Source organism: Synchiropus splendidus, chromosome 6, assembly GCF_027744825.2.
Source record: "Synchiropus splendidus isolate RoL2022-P1 chromosome 6, RoL_Sspl_1.0, whole genome shotgun sequence".
Lineage (NCBI taxonomy): Eukaryota > Metazoa > Chordata > Actinopteri > Syngnathiformes > Callionymidae > Synchiropus > Synchiropus splendidus.
The window spans coordinates 9,007,469-9,027,509 of NC_071339.1; the positions used below are offsets into that span (position 1 = coordinate 9,007,469).

At 39.2% G+C, this 20,041-nt stretch overlaps 2 protein-coding genes across 2 annotated transcripts in view; one reads left to right on the plus strand and one right to left on the minus strand.

Moving 5' to 3' along the window:
- Positions 1-330: 330 nt before the first annotated feature.
- cenpp (centromere protein P) overlaps positions 331-20,041 on the plus strand; it is a 55,460-nt gene continuing 35,749 nt past the window's right edge. Inside the window, exons 1-6 of the mRNA XM_053867371.1 lie at positions 331-387; positions 755-910; positions 1,117-1,271; positions 1,541-1,629; positions 3,253-3,341; positions 7,370-7,466. Of these exons, the coding sequence (XP_053723346.1) occupies positions 756-910; positions 1,117-1,271; positions 1,541-1,629; positions 3,253-3,341; positions 7,370-7,466 (585 nt within the window). The 5' untranslated portion in view covers positions 331-387; position 755. The remainder of the gene's footprint in view (positions 388-754; positions 911-1,116; positions 1,272-1,540; positions 1,630-3,252; positions 3,342-7,369; positions 7,467-20,041) is intronic.
- Positions 9,543-13,552, minus strand: ogna (osteoglycin, paralog a). The gene is made up of 6 exons (XM_053867372.1): positions 13,350-13,552; positions 12,355-12,421; positions 10,919-11,083; positions 10,523-10,725; positions 10,334-10,426; positions 9,543-10,235 (listed from the first exon to the last, which is right to left on the minus strand). Exons 1-6 carry the CDS (start codon positions 13,491-13,493, stop codon positions 10,065-10,067), a joined length of 843 nt encoding a protein of 280 aa, XP_053723347.1. The 5' UTR covers positions 13,494-13,552; the 3' UTR covers positions 9,543-10,064.

A 20,041-nucleotide genomic window follows, 5' to 3' on the forward strand; every position in this document is an offset into this window, starting at 1 on the left:
TTCAAGTTGACGGCGAGGGCAGAGTTAATTAAAAAAACTTATTGTAAAACGTATTGTTCAGCCAAAATATAAAATTATATGAAATTATAAAAAATAAACTGCGAGAATTCGGCATTTATGGAGTGGAAATCCCCATATGTGATAGGGGAGTCGTACAAGCGACTTCTTAATTTTAAAGCTATGATAAACTGTTGAAATAAAAAAACATTGTATTGTATATCGTACATATATGTTTTAAAAATCATATTAAGTATAGAATGGACATTTTGATGTTTCTATTTGTATTTCTTACATGCGTGCTCTACCCTGTTATAAACATTACATGGTAGAGTCCAGAGGGCGCGCAGTTGCAAACTTTCCGTAGCGTGAAAAAGAAAACAGAGGCAGGTGAGTTAAACGATAGATTCTCAACACTTAAACGACTTATATAATTTATCGTCAAAGCGCGACTCTGCGTAACTAGTTGAACATTGTACAACGTTTGCCATTCTGGTCGACTTTGTCAAACCTGCGCTAGCTGTACGTCACTGCCAATAATAAAAATACAAAATGAAAATATAATTGACGGCTGGTGTTTATGTAAAACTATGAATGTTTGATAGTAATTCGATGCAACTCGTCTAACTTGGCGATACCAATCTTGTTAAACTTGCGGTGGACGGATTTGTTTCACCTCACCTGGTTAACCAGTTACATTGCATTTGACACAAAAAGCACCTTGTGTCATTTCATGTCGGTAATATCTTTTGAGCAGAATGGAGGCCCTAAACGATGAAAACATTGACGAATTGAAGCTGTTGGAAGCCCAGATCAAGAACCTGGAGGCTGAAGTTGAAATGTTACAAGAGCAACAGAAAAAGAGTCTCAAGGACCTGTCTGTTGATTTCAGGGGATCTGTGCAGGATGCTCTGTAAGTTTTTCCTCCTATATTTTTCAGTGTTGTTTTTACATCTTCATTCGCAAATATGTAGAAATGTGGCCACATTGTTTTATTTTATAAATAAAAAAACAGTAATATTGTAATACTGTGTATCTACTGTATTATGTAATTATGAAAGAATAAAGTTGTAGAGAAGTGTGAAATATTTTCTTGAAAGAAGTTGTGTCCTTCTGCAGCTCAGTCCTTACAAGTAACAAGCAAAACAGTCAGAAGGCAGAAGTTCTCCTGAGACTGAAGGAGGAAGTGGCGGAGCTGGAGGAAGACCTGCGCCATCAAACTGATGTGAACGGATTCAGACTGGAGAGCTGCTCCATTAAGACTTTGCAGAGCGGTACATTGCAGAAAAATATTTTATTTTCTTTTTAATTTTGAAGATCATAACTCGACAAATATCTTTCCGGTCAATGAGTAGTTTCCTTTGGTTGTAATCCTAACCCATGTCTTCGGGTTCTTTCTCTGTTGAGTTCACATATTCTCTCTGAGCTTGGCCATAGCTCCGTTTGACCCGTAGATTATCATCCACCTCCAGGTCTAGTTTCTGTATTGTTCATTTCACTAAAGGGAGAGTTCATTAACATCTTGTTTTCATGTGTGCCCAAGGTGAGAGTGAAGTGGTGCGGCAGTTCAAAATAGTTGGCAGTTGCTCAGAGCTGTCATTCATGGTGGAGTTTAACCTTACAGAGAAAAAGGTGAGTCCTGTAGGTTATGTGTCGGTTTGCTGGTTGTTGTCTTTGAGTTTATTGTCTCATTGTGACATTTAATCATGGATGCTCCACATTGTATAAATAGGTAGTGGACAACCCCCTTGTGCAAAATCCTGTGGAAGACATTTCATATGATCCGCTGGCGCTTAAAAACACAGTAGGCGCAAATTAAATTCAAGAGTAGTGAAATGCGCTCCTGTAAAACTGTACCACTGCATGTTGCCTACAGTCTTGACTCTTCTGAAGTGTATTGAAATATAGAAACTATCGAAACCATACGAATTATGCAAGTGGAACGGAGTAGGATGAATGATGCTGGAGTGGATCTACGGTAAGTTTGTGAGCAGAAACAGAAATGAGCCGTGATAAAATTTGCCTCCTAGAATTTAAACAGATTATACTCAATTTGTTTTGACTTTTCTTTCCTGCAAAAGTAATGCAAGTTACAGACCCTCCAATTAATAGAATTTTTTGTTCGGCCTGCAACTGACTGAATTAGACACGTGATGTCTGATATGTCAAATGATTGACCTTGACAATGAGCTACATCTGTGAAGGCTCTGCCTCCAATGAACAGGTTTGTACGTTCTTTACTAGTGTCTTCATGACGCTTGTGTTAGTCGGCAAATTTGATGCCATACTTTATTTTTCCACCAGAGAGCGACACAGACATTAAAATAGGATCTCCTGCAGGGCTCTGAGGATCTCACTTAACTCAGTCAAACACATTTTACGGTACAAGCGAACCCCTGAATGTTTTTTTTTTTTTTGTAATTCCAAACATAGCATTGGTCAGGATGATCGATCAGGCTGTCAAATCTAGTTCCACAAGAATAGATTCTGGTTATGACCAATAAGTTCATAGAGTTTAAAAAAAATAGTAAGGGAGGGTCAGCATATTTGTTGTTTGATATTATTAAATATAGAAAACATGCACTTGTGCCACTGCCCAAGCATGAGTCACACAAACAACTTCGGATTTATGTTTTTGCTCGTCTTGTACAATCAGAAACAAAAGTGCTGTAAGAGATTTAGAGAAGAGCAGCTGGACAGTCAAGTGTTTGGCTTTTAAAAGTAGGCCATAGCTGTAAATATGCAGTTGTGAAAATGTCATTTCATTGTTTCCTGGCTTTTTATCTGCAAGATCTCTTACGCATTGTCTTTCAAAGGCAGCAAGTCCAACACATACTTGATTTGTTTGGAACCAGTATTGCTAACAGCTGGGTCTTAAATATTTTGCATGTCCCATCACGATTAGGCCTGTTTTATTAAGATTATAAATCATACGTTTGCGAGGGCTTATCCTTTGGAGGGATCACAGGGCGAACAGATCCGACTTGTCTGTCGACCCCCAGACTTCATTTTAAAGGGAAGTGTTCGACCCCTGAGAGAATGTTATGTCTTCACCTTGTCAGTTTGCAGTGGAGAACATGATCACATGACAGGATTGCCTAAATAACAGTGTCACACTCTCTGATAAGACTCTGGTTTGCAATAAAGTTGCTACGTTGCTGTAACATATTGCAGCTGAAAGGAAGCATTCATTTTGCAAGAGGCACCAAATTGTTCCTGCATTTGCATTCATGTCAAGCTTCTATTTCCCCCCAGGTGGGTCAGAGTTCTGAGAAAACAATCACTGGTCTGAATGTGGTGATGGACCACACCTACCTCCAGCAATTCAGCAGCTTACTGTCGGGGTAAGTTGGCAGTTCAACAACTTATGACTGAAGTTCTGGACTGACCCTGTGGATATCTGTTTTTTCTGACATGGCATGTAATAACTCTTGTTCTGTCACAGTGTCTTGATTGGATTAGTCCTGCCAAGTTGAACTAAGATGAAATAGTAATAGTTTGTCTTACCAACAAAACACAGGTGACAGCATCTGAGTGCAATATTGAGTGCAAATATGATTAAAAGCAAGTCAATAAAGATATACTGTAACATGCATGCAAGCGGAACGGCCTGAATTCACAGTACGCTTGACTGGGAAGAATCAAAACAAGCCCTAGACGGAGATAAACAGTGCTTTAATAGACAAGAGAATTTACTGTGTGAATTTGCTGTGCTTCTTGAGAATTAAGGGTCTTCACTGTGTTTGTCAGCTGGCGTTTAAGACTAATTTGTGTTGGCTCAGGGAGCGTTTGGAGCTACTCTAGTGGTGGTCCTGTTTTTGTGCAGAATCTGTCCGAGATTTTTAGGCAGGGGCCTTACTGGTTCTGGTTGTGGTGATTGCTCACTTGGAAGCTTGATGGCGTCAGTCATGCAGGACTATATATATCACCAGATCAATAAAAGAGATACCGTTCTGCTGTGGATCCCTTTATGGTGCGATACTTATTGAATCATTTGGCGCCAAGAAGAAATAACCCTCTTGTTGTGAGGTGTGCCAAAAAGGGGTTGTTTTCCTCATCACTGACAACATTTCTCACTTGGTTGGAGTATAACATCCTTCCAGGCTTTCCAACGTCCTCTTCCGCTGTCCCCTCAGGGATGCTTCCCACAATCTGCAAACACTGAACAATGGCCAGGTGTTGTGAGGTCATTATCAGGTAATCTCATGGTACTTCACAATACCAACCAGGACTTAACTGTTTACATACATTTTAAAAGTATGAACTTAGTCGGACTTGCGCAATAATCTGTTTTTCTGAAACGTTGTGTCAACTGACCCTCAAGAATATATTATTATATTCTCTGAATGGTGATCCATTTCAGGAAGTGAAATTCCTTGTCTTTTCAAAGCTCAGTATGTGCTGACTAGCAAATTTTCCCCTAGTTGCGCAAGATGACTTTCACCTTCCACACCTGTTTTTTAACATTTTTATAGATGTTTCATTGGTACATCACTGTTGTCTTGTTCATTTCTCTGCAGTGTCAGAACAGATCTGCCTGGTAAGTGTCTCATTGGTTCTCAGCAGATGTGTGGAGCTCTATCTGCAGAATATCTGGCCAAGCCACATCTGGATTGTGTGGTATAGTCTGCGGAATCTGGAAACAACAGATGGAAAAATTCTGCAGATAATGACTCGGACACAGTCGGGCTTCGTCCAAGTCTCTGTGTGAGAGAGTTTACTGTCTGAATCAGTCCACTAATCCTCTCTGAATAAGATGTTTTCTGCTATTAAGCACAAAAACTTTGACACTAGATTTAGGTTCAATACCTTCCCACATCTGTCCTTTTGAATCTCTTAAGCGATGTTGTTTCTATGTATTAAAGGTAACACCGTGGTAACAAAAACTCCATTGTAGTGTCCTGGAGGTAGCTGGCTCTGCAACCAGTTCGAACACCCAGTAGTGACAGTTTTCCTAATGTCATTTATTTGACTTGTTCTTTGGAAGTGTGAGGTCCAGCTGTGGAAAAGTGGTTGTTTTCAATGATGAAGTATGTAGCAGTTTGTTGTTCTAGTAGTGGCTTCACTGGACCAGAATTGTACTTGAATCATAATAACTGAAATCAAGCATGCAGGTGATGTGCTTCAGAGAGGTCTGATGTACGCAGGATTTTCTATGACTGAACACTTGTGAATCAAAAGCCATATAAATGAAAACAGAACTAAATTAATGGTAGAATACTTGAAACAAAAACTACTGAATGTTAAAAGGCAACCTTTACAAATGGGCATGGGGCAGCTATCGGCCTGGTTAGTCGGCAGTTTATACCTCGACTTGTGCTACTTCGACAGAAGCCCTGGCTCTGCTGACAGGCACACAAGGTCTTGAGTTAATTGGGAGAAGCAAGGCCATTAGAATGAAAAAAATTCAAATCAATCTGTAGTGGTCAGACAGACATCCGTGGAGGAGGACTCAAAGCATATCATAGACTTATAGATGTCAATATGCAATATGTCTTAAAGCCATGTTAACCCAGGTTATGCTTTTCCTGGCAGACGTGACTGAAAAAGGCTTGTCTTCAGCAGGTTGTCGAAATTTTGTGGAGTTCAAACTTTAGCCACCCAGTGGGAATGGGCGAAATGATATACCGCCATGATATACTGCCAAATCACTGCCGAAAACAGTCCTCACGATGAGAATTTTGCATCTCACAATAAATTCAATAAACACACGACTCATTCGCTGCATTCGACTTGCATACATGAATACGACGCGACCATGATGGCTCTCTCACAGGCCATTTAACAAAAAAAAAACATGTAATCCCCATCTTTTTGTGTTCGATTTTGCGATTCCTTTTTTTTATTACCTCTGGTAATTATTGTGAAAACTCAGCAATGAGACAAATAGGAATATAATGGATTTTCATGGTATATTGAGATTGCAGAAGTATGTACTGAACTGATCGTAGGCCTTCGTAGTAGTAGTGACCCCTGCTTTAGAATAACCTCAGAGGCACGGAAGATGCTTCACAATGCAAACATTATTGGCCACAACTTGTGTTGTCATTTAGTTACATTTAGACATTACATTTTACAAGAGATACAACATGTGCGATTAATTTGCCATTAATCTCAAGTTAACTCAGGTTTAATGTTGTTAATTTCTAACAAATTTTAGTCCATTGACAGGCCTAGTTTCTGCTAATGTGCAGAGGGCTTTAGTTCACTTTGAGTTCTACTTTCTACAATGCACATGAACTGAGAATATTCGCTGGTGTGGTATGTGTAGAGTCCACTGAGTAAGTTAGTAAGATCCTCTGATTTATGTCTCTTGGATGTTGCTTTGAAAGCATTTCAAGAGATGGTGTAATGTTTATTGAACCAGGGGTGAGATTGCTGGGTTTTTTTTTTATTACATTGCGAATATATTAGATGAATGGACATTGTTTTTGAAATGTGTTGCAACACAACAGTATAATTCATGATCTGTGGACCCAACTCAAACCTTTTCATTGTATTTATTAATCATAGACTATTCTGAGTGTCATGAAACACTTTGATGGCTGTTTTGTTTTGGTTCACGTCCCTCTAAATAAGGTCTGGTTATTCTGTAAAAGCCTTTCCAGAAAACTTTCCACAGGAGCTCAGGGTGCAGGCTGCTAGGTGAAGTTTCCAGACACTGTTATTCCAGCAGAACTGAAGGAAACATGGCAGTGCACTCCTGCGTAATGGAGCAGCATCAAGAGGAAGCGTGCCAGAGACTAATCTGATGATGTTTTGGTTGTAGTATTACAACTCAATAGTGATGAGTAGTGAGTTTATTATTCAAGTATCGCTACATGAAACAAATGCTCGTAATTGGTGTTGTGCACGTTTGTGCAGCATAAACCCACCTCACATGCTTTCTCATAAAGCCTTCCAGCATATGTTTTTTCATAACGTCTTTGTGTAATCACGGTTAAAAATAAAATATAAATAAAAATAAAATTACATCCTTGTTAAAGTGATATGTAAATGTGTTCCACAATTGTAGCATAATAATCGGACTTACTTCATTTAAGTCCTTTGGATTCCATCATTACGTAAACTACTATTGACAGTCAGCATGGCTGAGCTTGGCTTCATCTTCTCCAATGACCAAAGCTCCACTTGGCCAGAGCCTCTGATTCTAAGTCTGTTTGCTGACAAAGGGACCTCTCTTCTTTCTGTTTGTGGATGAGGAAATACGGTACATGTACAGTATGTCCTCACCTTTCCCGCACTTCTCTTTGCAAATGCTTAATACAATTAATGAGCAGACACGCTCTTGTTTTGCATGTCCTGTGATGTCTTCTCAACACCTAGACACTGGTTTTGTGTATTAAGGCTTTTATTTATGTATTTTTTCTAGGATGGAGGAGACCAATGATCTTCTGTTGTTGTTCAGAACCATCAGAACCTTCTCCAACATATGTGATGACCGCTGCAGAACCTTCCTACACTTCCAGGTAAGTGATGGTCTGATAATGGTGTTGCGCTGATACATGCTGTACGTTTATCTTGACTTATCCACCCTTTATAATAAGTCTGGATCAAACCAGACAAGTGATTACTTGTGACTCATTTATTCATTGCCTCCATTTAGCCAACATGCAGTGGATTGCATTTTAGTAATTATTGGTTGCATATTGATTTCCTTGTGCTTGTGTGGGTTTCCGCTTGGCACTTGAGTCGCATGCCGTGGTTCGAAAACATTTAGGTTAATTCATACAGACTGTATGGTGGGGTGGAGACCTGTACTACTTTCCACCCACCTCTCACCCTGAACTACGAGGATAGGCTCCCTGTTACCTGGTAATGGGAATAACATAATACATTAATGTAAATGGCTTATATTTATCTTCTAATTCATCTTCCATAATATGCTACTCTGTTGGTTATCAGGAAATTCTCTGCAAAGAAGAAACCAAGTATTTACTTTATAAGGTCTGCATATCTCAAGCCATACAGGAAAATATGAAATGTCCAAGAGTTATCACCATCTCAACTTTCACATTTTCAAAATGATTAGTGTATGAGTACACAAATACTACTTTTTTTTTTTTTACAAAATTCATAAACTGACATTCACACACATCGATTTTGTAGTAACAGTGGCTATTCTATGAGTAAGAGTACTCATGCCCAGTATCGGTGCATTCCTGAAATTAACTGTATAAAAGCTGGAATCAGCCGTTCAGAGAATTATTCCAAGCTCTGTCGAGCTCATTTTAGGGCTAGCAGTGAAACGCCAAACAGTAAATTAAGCTTCAGAAGCAATATGGAACTGATTACTATGAGATCGTAAAGTCCTGCCAAGTTGGCTGCGCTGAAGGAGAATTAGCACGCATTTTCCAAGCAAGCCTGTGTGCCGTGCTGTACCAAACTATTATTCTGCTTCGCTTGCACATCTTTCTCTCTGAGTTGTTATGGAAATAATGTAATTCCCTTTGGGACCGTTATGGTGTGGATGTATTGCCTGTTAGCAAAATTAATAATGCACCAACATGTATATGCAGTTGAAGTATTACACACATAGATCTAGCCAGTCCCTGATTCACAGGATCTCATATGTTGACTGAGTAGTTTTAATGTGGGACATGGCTACAAAGGTTTGACTGCTGGCAGATGAAAGGTTTGAGCAAATAATGTTTTAAAAAACAACCCAAAAATGCATGCAATTAATAAAACAATAATAATTAGGTGTATGATTGAGTTTATTTTTGTATTTTTTAATAATAAAGAATGGAACAGCATTTTCTGTACATACGTACACAGTCTTATTCACATCAGTCAACCTCCTTGCGGTCAATGTTATTGCAGGCTCGGAATTGATCAGGTTTATAGTAGAAGTGACAAATATAATGAGAAACCAAAACAGCTTTGAATTGGAGACATTCAAAATGAATACATTTTGCACAGTTAAGTGTACAGAAATTGGCTTCTTACAGTAAAATGTCACACAGCATAGCATTGCCAAAAAAAAAAAAAAAAAAAGAGCAATAAAATATTTACACAAAACTCCTCTGGGATATTTTACATTTTCTCTGTATTAGATCGTTCATAAGATTAATTATATTCTTTGAACTTCTATTTGGTTAACTAACTTGGAATACAGTTATGTGGGCAAGATTTACCCACAATGGTTCTCAGAGTGCTCACTAAAATGCACATTTTCCTTGACATCTCAAATATTGAGCTTGTAAAATTGTAGAGTTCCATGAAGAGATATATTCATTTAAATAAGCGTTCACATGATTATATCACAAAAGATTGTGTGCTGTCTCATATGTTGTACGTTTGGCTCATCAGGTTTGCTCTAGCATTGATAAGTGCAGCGTCAGAGTTAAACTTGTCTGAATGTTTGAACGTGTTTGCTTAAATGTTGCTCCTGGAGATTCTTCACAAGAACATTGTTGTAGTCATAGGTATGCAGATTTTCTCTCTCAGATGAAGATGATGAGTCACTAGAACTGTAGTCAAAAGCTGCTGTTAACTCTTTGTTATAAGTTCATATATATGAACCTATCAGCAAATTGGTCAGGTTTTGTTTACTTTTGCTTGTTAATGACCTTCTGCTTGATGTTTGTTTCTGTACCGGAATGCTGTTGTATTTCTCACTTTGAGAAGTCTTTTGGAGACATGCTAAAGACTCAATATCTTTGTCCTGTTAAAACCAGATCAGCACATGAGATAAGTCACTGAGCACCTTAACCTAACATGCAAAATGGAACACATTCAACTGGCAAGAGGTGAAAATATTTTGCGTCTCTTTAAAAGTTGGTCAAAGCCAGTGAGCCTTTTGGGTCTATTACAAGTAGTTGTATAACAACTTGTATGCTCATTAAAAGTGTTGAGCTGCCAACATATGAAGGCGCCTTTTACTTGTCCAGAACACTTCGGCTCCTTTCTCACTTGACATCATAAGTTGCTAAGGTTTGTCTAACTACAAACTTATATACCTTTAATCTCCTTAATGGGACCAGCTCCTCAAAACCCAGAACTTTGCCATTATCTCCCAAGAAATCTGGTGTTGAAAACTGCTCCACTCAACGTTGCATTCCTCCTCAGCGATATTTTCCAACTGGCAGTACGTTCATGCATATGAAGCTGTCGGGGTACTTGGAGAGAACCACAGGGTTGCCGTCCAATCGGACCTCACTTAGAGTCGGCCGTAGGTAGTAGGTGTCATTGGACTTACAGAAGGTGTTAACGTTCACCTCAGTTATGTTGTTGTTCTGTCAAAAATGAATAACAACATCAGTGGAATATCTTTGACTGCAATCTAAAATTATGTAACACATTGACGTCATTGTCAAACTATATCAAACAGAACCTGTAGATGTAAAATCCGGACGCTGTCAGGGATCATTGGCACAGCTTCCAACTGGTTGTCGGACATGTACAGGTTCATCAACCTGGTCATTTTCTGTAAAGATGACACATGGTGGCAACATATTTTGTCTGGAATTTGTATTTCAAATTCTTCCTTAAGCACTCAAATAGATCAAAACAAGTACTGTACCTTGAAGGCTGTAGCTTTGACACCGTTGGTTTTAAGAAAGTTATGGTTGGCATTGAAGGATTTCAGTTTGGCTGGTAACATAGGGAGCCTGACAAGGTTGTTTTCAGCCAGAGACAATTCTTCCAGCACAGAAAGCTTGGAGAAAGCACCGTCTTCAATCTCTGAGATCAGGTTCCCCGTCAGGTCAATCCTCTTCAGAGTTACTGTTAACAAGACACAAATGTCAGCATGTCTAAGCATTTCCGCAGTTAAATCCCCAACCAAGTGTCCAACTCTTGTGTATAGCTTATTTAATACTAAAGTGATGTTCTCATATAACATGACTATTAAAGGTCAATGAATAGTTAACTTTTCATTGTTCATGTTATTGTTTTCCCAAACATCTTCTGTACCTACCGTAGTCTTCAAAGTCTTTTGTGCGGATTTTCTCAATCTTGTTGAATCGGGCATACAAATACGCCGTCTCCTTGGGTAAGGTGGGAATGGTGGTCATGTCAGGGCTGACCTCCTCACAGTACACCGAGCCAGTAAGGCAGACACACAGCAGACAAGTGGGAAGGTCTGCAAGAGAATCAACGCACACACACACACACACAAATTCATGCCAGTGGCCATATGGAGGATGGCATTCGTAATGTAGGTTATGTAAAATCAGTGCACGACAGCGGTCCCTGATTGCAGTTGAATGGGAGTTTTAGTCTAATACCAGTGTAGCAATCAAGAGAATTATTCTTCTGTAACCTGATCACTGCAGGATGGGTGAAGCTTCTGGGCACTTGAAAAAGTCTCAAAGTTTGAGGTCTGGATTGTTTCCCAGGTCTTTGTTTCTGTTTTAATTGTCAGTGTGTGTCAGTGTTTTTAGTTGAAAACCATCTTTTTTCCCGATTTGGAAACATTACAGATTAACAGATTAATTCAAGAGACTAAGCACTATATTTGCAATACCACATTGTCAATCATCGATATACATTAAGAAGTGAATCTTGAAACTACAAACTGTTTTCTGTCACTTCATGGACCAAAGGAAGCATACGTCCTGGAGTGTCTCGATTCTGTGCACCGCCTCCGTATGATACGTCTGAGATTGACAATGGCAATACAAAATGATCTGGATGTCAATTAGAGAATGATTTTTGTCATTCAGATTTAGATGTGCTCTGTATGGCGTGGCTCCCTGTCCGGGATTCTGCCTGCTACAACCCTGCTGACTACAGCATTATCTCTTCAGTGAGCCCATTGCACGATACTGAAAATGGTTTCATCATTAGTATCCAAGATGATGGGCTGTTTTAGAATGATTGGTCAAACCTTATTTCAATGAAGCTGACATTCATTGTCTCTTTAAAAAGTTCAAAGGTTCTGGATTTTAACAAAGGAGAACTTTAGTTTGTCATTCGTCATTGAGCAGTTAAACGAATGTGCCTGTTAAGGCCTTAAAAGATCCAGATTCACCCTAGGCTAGACATTCCAGCTGTGAATAGAATGAAGCCAATATGCTTGCATCATCTCATCTCCTTCTCCTGCACTTATTCCCTTCTGGAATCACAGCTGTTGGAGCATATCCAAGCTACTTAGGCGAGAGGTGGGGGACATCCTGAATAGGTTGCCAGCCAATCACAAACCAACAAACGTCTGCGTACACATCCTACAGAATTTAGAGTCACCAATTCACCTCAGCATGCTTTGGACGGTGGAGCCCTGAGAAAGCCCACGCATCCCTGTTAAAGCTACAACTCTCCTGTTGTGGGGCACAAGCCACTGCCATACCTGACATACAAAATAAATCAAGCCTCACGTATACTAAATAAATAAAGATTGCTTGACAGTCTCACCGGATGTGTCAGGTCCGGGTGCAGGTGTTGGACCATCTTCCGGCTCATCAGCAGGAGGCAGCGCCCTCTGGAAGATTGTTTGGAAATTTAGATGGTGAAGGACAAATATAGAGATTAATATTTGAAGTCTGACCTGTTGGGATATTAAGTGTCATGTTTTTGGGTTTTTTTTATCTGAGCCCATAAAGTTCACTTTTTATGTGGCGGTTACAATTAACACTATTATGGTATTGTGGTACTAAGCTCTTTCTGTTGACGCACTAATAGAGTGCTAAGGCATTGTCAAACCTTTTGCCTCTGCCAAGTCTAATAAATGTGGGCTTTCTCGTATACTTTATTGGTAGCATAGTCTGAGTCAATAGTGTGGCAAGTGAAAGCCACCTTGGGGTTATAAATTTAACCACTTTACTTGCTTGGTGAGATTAAAGTTTGTCTGAGTTTTATTTACCTGACCAAATTCAATCATCTTTCTGCCATAAAACGGAACTATCCAAAGTACCATGAATTAAAAGCTTAGCCATTTAATAAGTATCTGGCAAGACTTTGAGCCTAATTATGAGCACATATTTAGGCTGCTGTGATTATATCTTGTTCATTTTCCATTTCCCTGTTTTGACGGAGAAAACTTCAGTGTACTTTGGAGGTGTAATAAAACCAGGATCTGGCCTCAGCTTTAACCAGTATTCCCTCAAGCCGTACGTGTAGTAAGTTGAGGAATCGAATAGATCCAGGTTTTGGCTCTGTTGACGTAATGAATTCTTAATAATTGCAAGGTGCTCCAGTGTCTCTAAGATTATTATCTATATGAAATGTTGTTTTAGGATGTAATATCATTGACTCGAAGTGTTAGCTATAGATTTACTTAATGTCAATTGTTTCTCTTTCATACCTCTCATTCTGGGGAGCTCAATTTTTCACAGCATGTATGTAAAAATGCACTGAAATCATATTAATGTCTCAAAGGAGATGCATGCTCAGATAAAAACAACACTTACCCTCTCCCTCCTTAACTTGAGATATGCATTTAGCTCTTTGCCAAATGGTGATCCTGGCATCACTTGTGTTTCCTGGTCATTCCTCCAGGCAAGTCCTGAAACTATCCATGACACTGTTATACAGAAGCAAAAGAGAGTCTTCATGGTGTTTGAAAGTGTGTGTTGAAACACAAGCTCCCATAAACCCTCAGTTTGGGTCAGCAGATGCTTCAAACTACACTAGCCCCTTTCGGCATGTGTCAAATGACTCTATTTAAAGGCTGAACCAGTAGCTTCCTGCAGACTCTTAAAGAAGAGTTGGAATTGCAGAAGACTTAACCCTTCCCTGACCACCAGCCCATTTAAAAACAGAGAGAAAGAAACCGAAGAGGGGCCACAAGGACTCATAATAAAGAGTATGGAAATGTAATGATGGAACATTCTTTGTGAGAAAGTAGAGTTTTCCATCATACTATCACAAAAACAAGCATAGTAAAAACTGCTCCAGAAGCACAAAAACAAGCAACAGTGTAAGTCTGTTTTGTTAAAGGGGTGTTCGGTGGTCTCTGCCATACCATTGAAATTCCCTAATAATCAACCCATTATTCACTAGTCTGGAGGTTGTTGGAGATTTCACTTTCATTTTTCTATCAACAATTGGTGATTTAAACTTTTGACTGTGGGCTGCTCCCCTGGTGGATATATTGCAATACCAACGTAAACGCATGACAGTATGTGGTCAGAGACAGTAACAACATGTGAATAGGTCAGGTACAATTTCCTATGTAAAGGGAGCCTAAATGTGCCTTAAGAGAGTAAAACAGACGGGCGAGTGGTGGTTCTCATTTACATATACATTTATTGACACATTGCCTGTGTCATAAAATGTATAATTAATTTTGGAGTGCGTAACTCCCAAATATTCTGACCTTTTTCCCTGACTGAAAGAAGCAAAAGCAAAAATATCTGCTTTTTTTGTTTTGAAATATCCCTGACTCTTGGTTTTAATGTTTCTACTCATGTGTTCGAAACATTAAAAAAAATAGTTGTTCAGAACAAACTTTGTGGAAGGATTATTCTCACTATTCGGACTGTATCCTGTTTCCATAGTAATTTGTTATTCCATGTCTTGGCAGCAATAGATAAAGCGAGTGGTCAAAGATGAGTTGCAAAAATCTATCAGTTTTTTGTTCCTTCATGTTATTGGCTTTGCTGTTGCATTCTTGAAATGCACCACATGGGAGTTGGACAGATTTAGAACAGTTACCTCACATAAATGATTATGGGTGAACAGGTTCTCAGTGGTAAAAGTGAACCTGATCCGGGTCTTGGCTGCTCATCTATTTATTTAGTATAATTTTGTGGTTCAATAGGAATCAGACGATGTATCTCTTGTTTGTCAAGAGTTATCTGCCACTCCAGCCAAAACACAGTCATAAATAACCATTTTTATTATATGATAAAAGGCCAGAAAATAATCAATAACTGGTACTAAAACGCTTCACATTCACAATAAATCCATCCAAGGAAAAGCCTTTGTTTAACTGGAGTTGTCCTGTAAAGATGATCCAAGTGCTGTTTTCAGAAGATATTCGCTGTCTTTTTATTTGTTGTCGTGCAGACACCACAACAAACAGAAACACGATTGTTTCTCTATAAACAAGTTAAGTAAAGGAAAGACGTTTAACAGCAAAACAGTTAAATAAGAAACATGTGACTATTCCAGCCTTGAAGTGGAAAAGGAAAAAGTAGGGGGCCCAGATATAAACAGCCAAGGAACATGAGCTGTTACAGGTGTGTTAGCAATTATGAACACCTTTAAACTTTTATGACTCCAGGAAAAGATCCAGTCCCCAGAGAATGTTTTCACTGTCACTAATTTTCTATAAGGGTGTGTTTGGGTGGGTTTGTTGGTGATCTGCTGTATAATGAAGCGAGTCATTTGGAGGATCCCATCCGCAACAATGAATTTGGAAGGAATTTGAAAGTCTTGTGTGGACATGGGAGGCACATAGATGGTTAAATTAGGGGCTTTCTAATCTATAGTCTTGTGGTGTAGTTAGCAAGCATTTGCTGACCCTTTTCTGTTGGATTATGCACATGTGGCCACTAGATAGATAGATAGATATGGATCTTTAGTTTTCTGTCACCAAACTTTCCCCTCCCCTGAGGGTTGTTCTAGTCTCCTTCGAGGCTTTTCACAATCGCATGGCTTTCTGATGGTTCTGGTTCCTGACTATAATTTCGAACCCGGAGTGTTATGAAAAAACTGGTTTGTAAACTGAAATTTGGTTCATGGCTTGGGAAGATTGCGAACTGTGTGATGATTGGTGGGTGTGTTTTTCCTTGCTTGGTGCCTACCTATTATCGTCTATGTGTCATCATCATCAAAGTAAAGCAACAAAAGCTTCCAGAATATAAATGTGTTGTTTACTTCCGCTTGAGTAACACTTTACTTTCACGTGTATCCTCCAACCATAGTTCTACTTAAGCTTGTCTGATCGAGGAGGGGTTCAATAGAAAGTGTCATGGTTCTAAGATTCCTACACGGCACCAGTACTAGAACCATGCCTGTCAACAGGTCTCATGGGGAATACTTCTCGGAAGGCCATTTCTCCTAACTCCCAGGTAGCCATCATTTGACGCTGATCATGTGTGAGAGAGGCCTGGGTGTCTACACGGAGGGCGATGCTGTCATCAAGAGTTCCCAATCTGCATTGATGGGAATGGTCATGATGCCAGTCTGGTGTGTAGGATAATGCTCAAACACTAAACAGTACTGTCATTACCATTTTCATGTAAACAGAGCTTCAAAAAATTCTTTCCAACCATGGTGGAAATCATTAAAACTGTCATATCAACCCCACTGTCGAGGAGTTTGGTGACTATTTGGGTAACATTTAGGGCCTTGACCATGTGAGAGGCTATGACTCCAGATCACCCCGTATATCGAGAGGTTTGCTTTTGGCTTAGCTCTGTCTTCACCACACCAGAACGTTTATCAGCGTCCATACTCGTGCAGATGTACTGTATTGAGAGCAACCTTTTAGATGCTCCGACACTCCACTCAACCGATAGCAAATCCTTTGATGGTTGTATGTCTGACTCCTCTTACTCTTGATGTACCTTTTGTGAAAACTGGAAAAAAAAGTTCCCCTTCTGGAGTTATAAACAAACACGAAGAGACAAAAGTATGGAACAATCTAAATGCAGTCTAGACAAAACAACACACACAAGGAATCCATTCCCTCACCAACTTGCTTGACCACACAAACACTTTCACCACATGGACCACCTGGCTTGCCCAAAGGTTCCTCAGTCCGCATGGGTCTGGCTGACAACTTGCATGATGTATTAAGACCCGGCTGGGAGCTGTGTTTTTGGTCATGACTTTACTCAACGCTCAGCTGCAGACCTGTCAGTAAAGTGTTATGTCAACTTTGTGACTTGTTATATAACGGGTTGTATATCTTTTTCTCTTTTTTTCAATTTGCACACACAAACCCACCTTCAGGGCATCTTGTAACACATGAATGACTAACAGACACCTGTTTTTAAACATTTATGAAGCTTTATCGCTGTTGGACTGTTTTCGTTCTTCATGTTTTCATTTAACTGCACAATCGCAAGTGCTTAATGAGAGCTGGCAATTTTATTGTGAGCGCACTTGTGACCGATGTGATGTACGTACTTAACTAACATGGGAATCTTTGAGTTTGGTTTTAGATAGCAAACATGAAAAAAATAGATCTAAGTTTAAGTGAAATTACTGAATATAATGAAAAACAGATCTGTTTCTAGGTCCTTTCATTGATTTGGCTTTTTCTAAATATTGGCTTGATATTTTATTGAGTTCTTTCTTAAACAATATTGAAACTAGGCAAAAATGTGCTACTTTATTCATAGACAGGTGATCCTTATTTCCCCACAGTTCTATTACTGTGTTTTCGCACCCAAAACAGTGTTTCAACTACCTCGTATATTCTAGTCTAACAGGAACCTGTTTTGTCGATTACAAATCCCCTCTTTTCCTTGTAAGCTCATGAACCAGCAGACATGCTGCTGCCTTTTTTTTCCTACAAAAGGAATTTCAGGTATAACAGCAAACAACATAATTTTGAGAAATAGTTTTATAGAACTACAGTATTCTTTGAGTTTCATGGCCACAGAGAATCTAAAAAGCCCCAAATCTTAACACTCCACTCCCAGAGGTATTCCCCAATATCTTTGCAGATTTTTTTTTTCACACATGATCTGTTGCTTCTGTTCCTAGAGCAGTTGCAGTATTTTCATGTAGGGTAAAATGACCCCGCAAGTACAACATATTCTTGTCATTGTACTATAAAGATAAAAGTACATATTTTCATATGCAGTTGAAAACACCAGAATCTATTGACTCGCTTGGACAGAATTATTTCAGTTAATGCACAAAGTTTTGGACCAGGGGAAGTCCTCAGTCTGAGTGAATTTATGGCAAAACTGTGTAAGGTGGTTGTGCTCTTCTTTAGATGAGTAACCTACATGATCACTCAACTTGTCTGCTGCACAGCAAATAGATACGCAATGAAACATATGTTTGGCAGCCTTAAAATACGCTTAAATTTGACTATTTTCAAAAATAATTCTTTAATAATTGAGATTGTCAGTGGAAGTGACAAAATTTGAAATTAGTATCTCAGAGGGACAGTTCAAGATGGGTTAAGGCAAGTCACCTGATTTGCTGTGCTTGCCACAAATGGGAAAAGAGAGGTTATTATTTTTATTTCACTGCGCTCAAACTGATTCCATGTTGAGTCAGTTCTATATGCCTGCATTCTTCACATGCTATAGAACATTCGGTACAACATTTTGGTGCAAGTATCCTGCCATAAACAAAAACTATTTTCAAAATGACATGTTGTCCAATGCTATGGAAAGTAAATGGCTATTTTGTTTTTCATCTTCACCTATTTGCCCCACTCTGTGCCGGCATTGTGTGTGTTTGATGTCTGCTTGCACGGAAGAGGAGCTGATCCAGTGAAACATTTAACTGACTGAGACATGTTGGTTTGGACTTAAGCGAAATGAGACATATGGACAGTATTATTGAAAGTGATCCATGGTGCAGTGCCCTTGGACTCTCCTGAATTTAGCTCACTGGATGTCTTTTTTTTTTCCGCTACACACTACACTCCGGACACTTCATATGCATTCATACAGATCTTATCAGATCAGGTAATACCTGCTGTTGTTTATTGGTTTTACATTGGGCGCTTCCATTTGCTTCACTGTAGAGTTCGTGGGGGTTGTGTGTGCTTTGTCGTTGTACAGAACGTGACTGTCTGTGGTGGGGTTTAATGTGACCTGTAAATGACTAACAATAGTGGTGAATCCCAGCCAGCCAAGTATCGAACATTTACAGTGCAGTCAAATTTAGCAGATCGATCATGGTATCCACTTACACTGATTGTATCCTTCACCCGAAATAAATAAAATCACACAGTACAATTCCATTAAAACCTGATAGGATCTACATAACCAAAAGATGACTAGAAATCATTTTATTAACTTAAGTTGAGCACGTTTTCACCCAACTTTGGGTGTTGACTACATGGTGGATTATTGAGTCGGGTGAAATTACAGTTTAATAGATTCCGTGTGTTTTTGTATCCCAGATTGAAACTGGGGGAAAGGAAACCATTTGTGTCTCTCATCATGGATATACTGCACATGGTCTGGTCGTATAACTTCATGCTGTTATCTTCCCCTGTAAATCGTGGCAGTACAGTGAAAAGGTAGTGCAGGCTTCTCTGATTTCCAACAGCCCCCTGTGTTCGTATATGTTTTGGTATGTGTAAATCTATCATCCATGTGTATGGTATCAGGGGACTTCTGGGAAGTACCCATGTCAATGCAGTTACTTTGCCTTATAAGGGCATTGTGGTCTTAAATATTTCCCACACGCTAATTGTGATGAGGCAAACACAAGTCTTCTCAGCTGTGGACTTCATCTGGACAGCATCTATTTTTATTGGACAGCTCTTCAAAAGATTTGGCTTCAAGTTGCTACTGGCTTGCTTTTCCCAGTGGTAGTTTGTAATGCTGCAAATGACACCACCTTGGATTCCTGGCTCATAATATGATTTAAGTATTGAAGTTCATCTTGTGCATTGCAGCTATGTTTGAGCCTCTCCAACCAGATTGCCTCTACTGAGAAGACTGTGCTTTCTCTGAGTAACAGGGATGTAGCGCATTAAGTTTTCTCACCATCTTCCAAAGTGACAATACTCATTCCCACCCAGTCCCATTCCCAATGTTCTGTTTTCATCCATTCACAAGCCTGCACTTGGATTGAAAGTTAGTTGTTTTATTTTTGCAACCAATTTCTACATCTTGAATCATTCTTCTGTTATCTGTGAGATAAACTCCAAATCATACTATGTACTTTATCACCCCTAACATTGTACTTGTATGTCCTGTGGTTGATTTTACTCAAAGTTTAATTTGGCCATTGTCAATGTAGGATACACAGTCGTGATCCAACATCTTGTATCAAATTGTTCACTGGTTAAAATATCTGTTATATATCTGTATTTTCAAAACGATTTTCAGTTATGTCTGACTCTTCGGTGTTTAGTCTTCACTTGCTCTCTCTGGCTCTTCGTCTGCATTATACAGTGTTTGCCAGATCAAATATTTGGACTTATTTGGAATATTTGGAAGGATGAAGGCCA

Bases quoted from the DNA above. Each gene is read 5' to 3' on its own strand.
- ogna (XM_053867372.1), bottom strand. From the start codon at position 13,493: ATGAAGACTCTCTTTTGCTTCTGTATAACAGTGTCATGGATAGTTTCA. The intron at 11,084-12,354 runs GTGAGACTGTCA...ATTCTCTTGCAG, and splicing joins ACCCGGACCTGACACATCCG to ACCTTCCCACTTGTCTGCTG. The intron at 10,427-10,522 runs GTACAGTACTTG...TCATCTTTACAG, and splicing joins TCAAAGCTACAGCCTTCAAG to AAAATGACCAGGTTGATGAA.